The sequence below is a fragment of the Sus scrofa genome, chromosome X, assembly GCF_000003025.6.
Source record: "Sus scrofa isolate TJ Tabasco breed Duroc chromosome X, Sscrofa11.1, whole genome shotgun sequence".
Lineage (NCBI taxonomy): Eukaryota > Metazoa > Chordata > Mammalia > Artiodactyla > Suidae > Sus > Sus scrofa.
This window is the reverse complement of record NC_010461.5, coordinates 42,670,395-42,680,959: the sequence shown is the minus strand read 5'-3', so window position 1 is coordinate 42,680,959 and position 10,565 is coordinate 42,670,395. Positions and strand designations below refer to the sequence as shown.

General features: G+C 50.9%; 1 protein-coding gene across 5 annotated transcripts; it reads right to left on the bottom strand.

Moving 5' to 3' along the window:
* On the bottom strand, positions 2,389 to 10,368 carry EBP (emopamil binding protein (sterol isomerase)). Of its 5 annotated transcripts, none has more exons than XM_005657791.3 (6): positions 10,199 to 10,345; positions 9,819 to 9,879; positions 8,601 to 8,971; positions 4,374 to 4,410; positions 4,112 to 4,242; positions 2,389 to 2,855 (listed from the first exon to the last, which is right to left on the bottom strand). In XM_005657791.3, the coding sequence occupies exons 3-6, from the start codon at positions 8,899 to 8,901 to the stop codon at positions 2,632 to 2,634; spliced, it is 693 nt and encodes a 230-aa protein (XP_005657848.1). In that variant the 5' UTR covers positions 8,902 to 8,971; positions 9,819 to 9,879; positions 10,199 to 10,345; the 3' UTR covers positions 2,389 to 2,631.

Below are 10,565 nucleotides of genomic sequence, written 5' to 3'. Positions count from 1 at the left end.
GGCTCAGCAGGTTAAGAACCTGACCAGTATCCATGAGGATGCGGGTTCGATCCCTGGCCTCGCTCAGTGGGTTAAGAATCTGGTGTTGCCATGATCTGTGGTGTAGGTAGCAGACACAGCTCAGATCGTGCGTGGTTGTGGCTGTGGTGTAGGCCAGCAGTTGTAGCTCTGATTTGACCCCTAGCCTGGGAACCTCCATACGCCACGGATGCGGCCCTAAAAGAAAAGGAAAAACAAAACAGTGAGGCTTTTCTTAAAAAGCTGCACTATGGGCTTGAGTGGAACCACACAGGTTACCTAGAGCCAGCCTACAGATATCTTCGGTTTTATTATTCTTTGTCATCACCTCTAAATTCCTCAAGTGCCCATTTATTTTATGACTGAAGCTCTGAGGTTGGTGACAGAGACTGCGGGATGAGTGGTGGGGTCTGGAAGGTGAGGGGGTATCTGTGGGGCGACTGATGGGAATCTGTTGGTCATCTGTGGGGTGAGTGAAGGGATGTGGGGTGAGTGATGGAAGATCTGCGGGGATCTATGGGGGCGAGTGATGGGGTATATGAGGTAAGTGATGGATTCTGCAGGATGGGTCATGAGAGGATTATAGGGTGAGCAATGAGTGATGTCTATGGCGAGCGATGACAGGCCTATGAGGTAAAGGAGAGGGGATTTGTAAGGACAGTGATAGGGTCTGTGTGATACATGACAGGGGGTCTATGGGGAGAGTCACGGCGTTGTACGTCATGGGAGGTCTGTTGGGGCAAGTGATGCAGGTCTGTGAGTTGAATGATGGGCAGTCTACAGAACACATGAAAGGTTGTTTGTGGGGAATGATGGGTATCTTAGGAGTTAATGATGGAACATGTGGGGTGAGTGATGGAAGGATGTGGGGGTGAGTTTTGTGCCCTTCTCTTTTGGCCTTCTCCATGGCAGATGGGGTCCCCAGGCCAGGGATCAGATTCAAGCCACAGGTGCCAACTACGCTGCAGCTGCAGCAACTCCAGATCCTTACTCCACTGTGCTGGGCCAGGAATTGAACCTGCGTCCCAGGGCTGCAGAGACGCCACCAACCCTGTTGTGCCACAGTGGGAATTCCTGTGTGTTTTGTGGAATCTCTGGGGTGAGTGATGGGGATCTAGGGTAGTGATTGGGGGTCTTTGGAGTAATGGGGGGGTGGTTATGGAGTTAGTGATGGGTTTTCGTGGGTTCCCTGATCTGGAGACAAGGGGCTGAGTAAACTGAAGAACTTGAAGATTTGGAAAACTCTCAGCCTGTCCATGTTGCAAAAAATAAAGTGTGTATGGGGTTCTGGTTGTGGCGCAGCGGAAAGGAATCCATCTAGGAACCATGAGGTTGCGGGTTTGATCCCTGGCCTCGCTCAGTGGGTTAAGGATCCGGCGTTGCCGGGAGCTGTGGTGTAGGTCGCAGACGTGGCTCAGATCCTGAGTTGCTGTGGCTGTGGCGTAGGCCGGCAGCTGTAGCTCTGATTTGACCCCTAGCCTGGGAACCTCTATATGCCATGGGTGTGGCCCAAAAAAGCAAATAAATAAATAAATAAATAAAATAATAAAGTGTGTATAGAGAGAACATCATGGGTGTGGGTGGATGATCACAACTTCAGAGATTACAGCTGAGGCCCATGGCTCTCATCAGCCATCAGGGGAATCTGTGGGGTCAGTGATGGGGGTTTACAAGGTCATAGATCGGAGGTCGTGATGATGATGCGGGTCTATGGCTAAGAGAATGGTGGTCTGTGGAATGAGTGATAGCAGGTGGGGGGGGTCTATGGGGTCAGTCATGGGGCATCTTTCAGGTTAGTTTTTTTTTTTTTTTGTCTTTTGTCTTTTTTGTTGTTGTTGTTGCTATTTCTTGGGCCGCTCCCGCGGCATATGGAGATTCCCAGGCTAGGGGTTGAATCGGAGCTGTAGCCACCGGCCTACGCCAGAGCCACAGCAACGCAGGATCCAAGCCGCGTCTGCAACCTACACCACAGCTCACGGCAACGCTGGATCCTTCACCCACTGAGCAAGGGCAGGGACGGAACCCGCAACCTCATGGTTCCTAGTCGGATTCGTTAACCACTGCGCCACGACGGGAGCTCCCCTAGTTTTTTTTTTGTTGTTTGCTTTTTAGGGCCTTGCCCACAGCATATGGACGTTCCCAGGCCAGAGGTCGAATCAGAGCTGTAGCTGTCGGCCTATGCCACAGCCACAGCAACTCAGGATCTGAGCCGAATCTTCGACCTACACCACAGCTTACGGCAATGCCAGATCCTTAACCCACTGAGCGAGGGCAGGGATCGAACCCGCAACCTCATGGTTCCTAGACGGATTCATTTGCACTGCGCCACAATGGGAACTCCTGGGGTTAGTAATCAAAGATCTCTCAGTATAGGGTCAAGAACTTTTATTTGATTTCAAAACCTGTCCCCATCTTGGACTTCCTAGGTTCTCTTGTAGCTTGAACAGCAGCTGTACCTAGCTCCTTTCTTCTATCTCTGGTCTTTTTGGTGCCCACCCATCAGCCCGAGTTTGACAGATCAATTCGATTGGTCCTTCCAATCTGTAGGAGCAAGGACTGGACACAGGTGGCGAGTTCCTCAACGGCCAGTGTTCAAGCCCAGTTCATCACTCATTAGTTTTGCTTGCTCTTGGCTCTGGAGGCTTTGGAGTCCAGCATCCTCTGGGCGTGACTGAGTTGCTTTATCGAATCAAGCACAAGGATTCCGGGCAGCACCAGCCACAGAGCATTCATGAAGACAAAGTAAAACCAGAAGTAGATTGGGTGGCCCAGCTCCCCGTGCTGGAATCCGTCACGGTGCTCTGTCAGGAAATAGAGCACATCCCCGTATATCTGACCTGCAGGAGGCGGAAGGGGAAGAGGGAGACCGTGTGAGGAGGAGGAACGCTTCCAAGCCATTTGTCAAGGCATCAGAGCTCAGGATTCCCAAATTCAGAGAGCTGAGAGGTTAAAATCATACCGCTGAAAAGTTGAGAGATCAGAAAAGTGAGAATTCCAGAAATCAGAAGCAAAGACTTTCTGAACTCAGGAAAGTTCTCTTGTGGTGCCGCGGCTTAAGGATGCAGCATCATCACCGCAGCAGTCCAGGTCGCTACTGTGGTGCGGGTTTGACCCCTGGCCCGAGAACATCCACATGCTGTGGGCGTGGCCAAAACAAAACAACCCCCCCCCCAAACCTTTAATTCAAGATAGCTCAGGAGTTCCCATCGTGGTGCAGGGGTTAATGGATCTGACTAGGAACGATGAGGTTGTGGGTTTCATCCCTGGCCTCGCTCAGTGGGTTAAGGATCTGGCATCACTGTGAGCTGTGGTGTAGGTTGCAGACATGGCTCAGATCCTGCGTGGCTGTGGCACAGGCTGGCAGCTGCAGCTCCGATTCAATCCCTAGCCTGGGAACTTCCATTTACCACGGGTGCGGACATAAAAAGATTAAAAAAAAAATGGGGAGAAAAAAAAGACAGCTCAGGATTTCAGGACCAAAGAGAACTCATGGAGTTCCCGTCACGGCTCAGTGGTTAACAAATCTGACTAGAAACCATGAGGTTGTGGGTTTGATCCCTGGCCTCGCTCAGTGGGTGAAGGATCCGGCGTTGCTGTGAGCTGTGGTGTAGGTCGCAGACGTGGCTTGGGTCCGTTGTTGCTGTGGCTCTGGTGTAGGCCAGCAGGTGCAGCTCTGATTAGACTCCTAGCCTGAGAACCTCCCTGTGCCGCAGGTGCAGCCCTAAAATGACAAAAAATAAAGAAAGAGAGAACTCACATTTTTGGAAAGCTAATGATATAAGGAGATAAGAGGACTCAATGCCAGAGGAAGGAATCTCAGAATCCTGTTCCAGGGGAATCCGGGGACTTCTCATCACCACAGGCCACTTCACCTCACATGACCCTCACAGGGGCCTCTGTGACCAAGTGGGAGGAGAAATGAGAACACTGGCCAAGCGGGGGTGTGGCCATTCCAGAACCTCAGTGAAGTTGGGCACTCAGTCTAACTCAGCCCTGGATGGGCGCAACAGAGATGTCCCACAGGCAGGGACGCCCCCAAGGCTGTGGGTCCCCCATCAAGCCCTCTAGCACCCCACATGGGCCCTCTCCTCACCCACAGAGACCACCAGCTGGAGGACAAAGCGGTGGGGCTGCTGGCGGAGAAAGGCGATCACCACCCATAGGCTGAGTGGTCCCCAGAGGCAGGCGGTGATGGTCTCCATGCAGATGGTGAAGTTATCATTCCTGCGGGGAAAAAGGATGCAGGGCGACTCGGACATCATTCTGCTCCACCCACAGGGCACCCACCAGTGCTCCCCGATCCACCTCCTCCCCCAACACCACGCAGGTCTCCCTTGACAGAGGCAAATACTTACAGGATGTATCGGCTGTCTCCCTTGGCATATTCCTTCCCTGAAGAAGAGGAGACACACATGAAGGATATTGGTAGGAAAAGGACTTGTGAAAGCTGAGGGCCCATGGAAGAAGGTAGGCTTTTTTTTTTTAGCCTTTTCTAGGGCCGCTCCTGCGGCACATGGAGGTTCCCAGGCTAGGGGTCCAATCGGAGCTGTAGCTGCTGGCCTACACCACAGCCACAACAACGTGGGATCCGAGCCACATCTGCTACCGACACCACAGCTCATGGCAACACTGGATCCTTCACCCACTGAGCGAGGCCAGGGATCGAACCTGCAACCTCATGGTTCCTAGTCAGATTCATTAACCACTGAGCTACGACGGGAACTCCAGAAGGTAGGCTTTATAACCACTCCCCATGCCTCCGTTTCGTCATGTGTGGAATGAGGTAGCTGTTTGGACTCTAGAGTCAATAAATGTATATGTATACAAGATACTGTGTGCAGGAATTCCCGATGTGGTGCAGTAAGATCAGAGGGGACTCTGCAGCGCCAGGACGCCGGTTAAATCCCTGGCCCAGTACAGTGGGTTCAAAGATCCAGTGTTGCCACCACTGCAGCAAAGGTCACAGCTGCAGCTCAGATCTGATCCCTGGTTTCAGAACTCCATATGCAGAGGGGCAGCCAAAAAAGAAAAAAAAAAAAAAAGATAATGCGTGCAAACCTGACACAGAGCAGTAAGTGTTGCTGCAATTGTCTGGTATTCAGGAAAAGTCCGGGACATAAAATGATGCAGGTATAAATGGTGGAGTGAGGGAAGTAGCCAATGAGTGCGACAGAGCACACATGGGGGTGAACAGATGAGTAAACGAAAGAGTGGAGAATCAGTTAAGAAAAGACAAATCACCCAGAGTTCCCATCGTGGCGCAGTGGTTAATGAATCCGGTGAGGAACCATGAGGTTGTGGGTTTGATCCCTGGCCTCGATCAGTGGTTAAGGATCCGGCGTTGCCGTGAGCTGTGGTGTAGGTTGCAGACGCGGCTCGGATCCCACGTTGCTGTGGCTGTGGTGTAGATGGGCGGCTACAGCTCCAATTGGACCCCTAGCCTGGGAACCTCCATATGCTGTGGGAAGCGGCCCTAGAAAAGGCAAAAAAAGTACAAAAAAAAAAAAAAAAGACAAATCACCCAATGTAAAAATAGACGAGACCAGAGTAGGTTTTTTCACAAAAGAGGATTTTCAAATGGTCAATGAACATATGAAAAGTACTCAAACTATCATTAGTCATTAAGGAAAATCAAATTAGAACCATAATGGGAGTACCTGTCGTGGCACAGCAGAAATGAATCCAACTAGGAACCATGAGGTTGCAGGTTCAATCCCTGGCCTTGCTCAGTGTGTTAAGGATCCGGTGTTGCCGTGAGCTGTGGTGTAGGTCACAGACATGGCTTAGATCTGGCATTGCTGTGGCTGTGGTTTAGGCCAGCAACAACAGCTCTAACTGGACCCCTATCCTGGGAACCTCCATATGCCGTGGGTGCGGCCCTAAACATACAAAAGATAAAAAGTAATAATAATAAAAATAAAACCATAATGAAATACCACTCATCCAACTAGAAGGACTAAAGAAAACACCTGGATTTCCCACTGTGGCCCAGTGGGTTAATGATCCAGCTTGTCTCTGTGGAGGTACCGGTTCAATCCCTGGCCCAGCTCAGTGGGTTCAAGGATCCAGCGTTGCTGCAGCTGTGGTGTAGGTCAAAACTTCAGCTTGGGAGTTCCCGTTGTGGCTCAGTGGTTAATGAATCCAACTAGGAACAACGACGTTGTGGGTTCGATCCCTGGCCTTGCTCAGTGGGTTGGGGATCCGGTGTTGCCGTGAGCTGTGGTGTAGGTTGCAGACGCAGCTCGGATCCTGCGTTGCTGTGGCTGTGGTGCAGGCTGGTGGCTACAGCTCCAATTCGACCCCTAGCCTGGGAACCTCCATATGCCGCAGGAACAGCCCAAGAAATGGCAAAAAGACAAAAAACAAAAAACAAAAAACAAAAAACAACTCCAGCTTGGATTTGATCACTGGCTTGGGAACTTCCATATGCTGCGGGTGCAGCTGAAAAAGAAAAAAAAAAAAAGAAAGAAACACCTGACCATACCAAGTGTCAGCAAAGCCGTGGAGAAATTAGAACTCTGGTGGGAATATAAAATGGTGCAGCCATTCTTTTTTTTTGCTTTTTTGAACCTGCGGCGTATGATAGTTCCCAGGCTGGGGTCAAATCGGAGCTACAGCTGCCAGCCTACACCACAGCCACAGCCATGCCAGATCCAAGCCATGTCTGTGACCTATACCCCAGCTCAAGGCAATGCTGGATCCTTAACCCACTGAGTGAGGCCAGGGATGGAACCCGCATCCTCATGCATCCTAGTCGGGTTTGTTAACTGCTGAGCCGTCAAAGAAGAGAACTCCCTTTTTTTTTTTTTTTTTTTTTATTCGGCCGTTCTTGAAGACAGTTTGGCAGTTTTTCATAAAGTCAAGCACATTCACCATGTGACCCAGCCATTCCATGCCTCCATATTTACCCAAGAGAAATGAAAGAAGATGTCCACAGAGAGACTTGTAGAATGTTCTAGCAGATTCATTCATGAAGTCAAAAAGGAGTAGTGTTTGTAACAGCCAAAGATGGGGGGAGATGCCTATCAATCCTGAAAAAGTCAAATTAATTCTGTCATAGTTATGCTTTCAAAGCTCTTTATGAATTTGAGTGGCATTTTAAAAAAGCAAAGTTCAAAAGTGTATCTAGTGAAGTTTCCATTGTGGCTCAGTGGGGCACGAACCCGACATAGTAACCATGAGGATGCAAGTTCCATCCCTGGCCTCGCTCAGTGGGTTAAGGATCCAACAGTGCCACAAGCTGCGGTATAGGTTGCAAATGCGCACAGTGCTGCTGTGGCTATGGCGTAGGGCTGGCGGTTGCAGCTCTGTTTTGACCCCTAGCCTGGCAACTTCCATGTGCCTTGAGTACGGCCCTACAAAAAGGGGAAAAAGAAAAAGATGTGTATATAGCATGTTATCATTTACAAAAAGGAGAAAAATAAAAATGATGAAGACAAGGAGTTCCCGTCATGGTACAGCAGAAATGAATCTGACTAGGAACCCTGAGGTTACGGGTTTGATCCTTGGCTTCGCTCAGTGGGTTAAGGATCTGGTGTTGTCGTGAGCTGTGGTGTAGGTCGAAGACGTGGCTTGGATTCTGTGTTGCTGTGGCTGTGATGTAGGCTGGCAGCTGTACCTCTGATTTGAACCCTAGACTGGGAACCTCCATATGCCACAAGAGTGGCCCTAAAAAAAAAAAAAAAAGTAAAGATATAGTTATAAGGTATCTACTACCTGCCAAACCCTGTTCTAAGTGTCTTACGTGTATTTGGATATTACAATTCTCCCTCTTTTTTTTTTTGCTATTTCTTGGGCTGCTCCCACGGCATATGGAGGTTCCCAGGCTAGGGGTCGAATCGGAGCTGTAGCCGCCGGCCTACGCCAGAGCCACAGCAACGCAGGATCCGAGCTGCATCTGCAACCTACACCACAGCTCACGGCAACGCTGGATCGCTAACCCACTGAGCAAGGGCAGGGATCGAACCCGAAACCTCATGGTTCCTAGTCGGATTTGTTAGCCACTGCGCCACGACGGGAACTCCACAATTCTCCCTCTTTTACAGTTGAGCAAACTGAGGTTTATGTGTGTGAAATATAAGCAATTACTGGGGGCAACTTGGTAGATAGAAGGTAGATAGATTTTCACTGCATATTTCTTTAAATGGGTCCAAATCGCTTTGGATCCATGTGAATATATATGCGACAAAAAAGTTAAATACATTTTAAAAATATATTAATGGGGAGTTCCCGTCGTGGCGCAGTGGTTAACAAATCCGACTAGGAACCATGAGGTTGCAGGTTCAATCCCTGGCCTAGCTCAGTGGGTTAAGGACGCGGCGTTGCCGTGAGCTGTGGTGTAGGTCGCAGACAAGGCTCAGATCCCACGATGCTGTGGCTCTGGTGTAGGCCGGCAGCTACAGCTCCGATTCGACCCCTAGCCTGGGAACCTCCATGTGCCATGAGAGCAGCCCTAGAAAAGGCAAAAAGACCAAAAAAAAAATTTAATTAATGGGAAAAGTGTCAGTGGGTGGGTGACCATCTAAGCCAATCTCTGCCCAGGAAATTCCCTCCCACAGCACGCTGAAGAACTTAGGACTCACAGAGTTGAGATAAGAAGGCTTGGTCTCCAAGAAGCTCCTCGTGGTAGAGACAGAACCAGCCCTCAATCACCAAGTGAACGAACCCACAGACTGCAAACCAGCACAAGGACAGTCTCCGCCAAGTGCTCAGTGGGACGACCGCAGCACGACCTGACAACAGCCAGGTAGTGACGACTAAGACTCCAGAGGCGGAGAAGAGGCCAGCCAGGATATGCCAAGTGGGGCAGTCATTAGGCACAAAGTTGTCCAGCCTCAGGTGCCGAGGCCAGTATGGATGCATGGGGCTGGCGTTGGTGGTCATGTCTTTGTCGGCTGACAGCTGTGGGCTGTGTATGGATATGTAGAAAGGAGAACAAAGAAAGAGGAAAAACCTGGGAAAAAAAAAACAAAGGGAAAGCACAGAATGAGATCATAAAATCAAATCTAGGAGTTCCCCCTCTGGCTCAGCGGTAATGAACCCGTCTAGTATCCATGAGGACGTGGGTTTGATCCCTGGCCCGGCTCGGTGGGTTAAGGATCCAACGTTGCTGTGAACTGTGGTGTAGATTGCAGATGCAGCTCAGACTCCGCATTGCTGTGGCTGTGGCACAGGCTGACAGCTACAGCTCCAATTCAACCCCTAGCCTGGGAAATTCCATATGAGGCCAGTGCTGCCCTAAAAAGACACACACACGCACACAAGCACACGCACACACACAAAATCAATCTGTTATGATAAGAAATGTAAATGGACTCAATTAATTATACGCTGTTTTAAAAACATGACTGGAAGACCACGCAAAGTCTGAAAGTTTGTTCCAGCCCTCCGGAAGCCATATGTGGTGGACACAGGAACCAGAACAGGTCCCAGCCCTCACTGGTTACAGTCTGCAGGGGAAGACAGGAACCAGGTCTAGTCTGCCCTCATTGGTCACAGTCTGGTGAGCAGACACAAGAATCAGACTAGATCCTAGCCCTCATTGGTCACGCTCTGGTGGGGAGAGACACAGGAACCAGGCTTGGTCCACGCTTTTAGAGGTCACAGACGGCTGGGGGAGACAAAGGAGCCAGGCCTGGTTCCAGCCCTCAAGGGTCACAGTCTGCTGGGGGAGACACAACGACCAGGTTAGGTCCCACTGCAGGGGTCTCTGTCTTGCATCATTCAATGGACAGCTATTACCCTCCCCATAGTTCTGACAACTGCAGGACAGAAGAGAGAAAACTAATCAGAAATACTACCCTCAGGTTCAGTGTGTGGGATTGCCCGATCCCTCCTGAAAGAGTGCAACCCGCAGCCAACCTGCAAGAAAGAGGAACGTGGAGGACAGGATCCCAGCTTGGGGCGCTAAAAAGGAAAAGGAGGGTCAAAGACAGAGACCACCAATCAAAACCAGAATCCTCTACTCCAGCTGCCCAATGAGAAGGTGGATCTTCTGTCGTCCGGACAACAGCGCGGTAGCCGGGGATCCTGCGCAAGCGCGTGGGAGGGCGGGGAGGCACGGCGTGGGTTGGCAGGCGGGTGGCGGAGAGAAAGGGTCTCGCGCAGGCGCGCCGAGGGTCGGTCATTTGGCAATTAAGAGCTAGGGGATGGAGTGGCAGTCCTGGCGGAGAGGACTCACCCAGCAGCGCGGTTGCGGCGGCTTCTCCCACAGCCTCCCAGGTCTCTCTAGGCTAGCTCGCAGGGTCCGAGAGAGCCGTGATTCTTACCCATCCCTTCACGGTTTCCTCGCCTTATGGAGTTGGCCAATGGAGAGGCTCGCAAGGCGGCCAGTGCTGCTCCCAACCAGTAGGAATTCTCTGTGTGCCTCCGACCCCGCCCTCATGTGTGGTGCCATTTTCTCTATTGGTTGAGACCCAGTCAGGAGTGGGAGAGGCGGGGAGGGCCAAGGTTGGTGGGCGTTTTAGGGCGGAAGCCAATCTGCGGCGAGTCTCGTCTTCAATTTCCCTATCCGCTTATCAATCCCATCGGAAATCGAGTGTTTATCC

Excerpts from the sequence above, each read along its gene's own strand:
- EBP (XM_005657789.1), bottom strand. The coding sequence starts at position 8,901 with ATGACCACCAACGCCAGCCCCATGCATCCATACTGGCCTCGGCACCTG. Across the intron at positions 4,411-8,600 it reads AGCCTTCTTATCTCAACTCT|GGAAGGAATATGCCAAGGGA; the intron begins GTGAGTCCTAAG and ends CCTCTTCTTCAG. Across the intron at positions 2,856-4,111 it reads CCAGCTGGTGGTCTCTGTGG|GTCAGATATACGGGGATGTG; the intron begins GTGAGGAGAGGG and ends CGCCTCCTGCAG.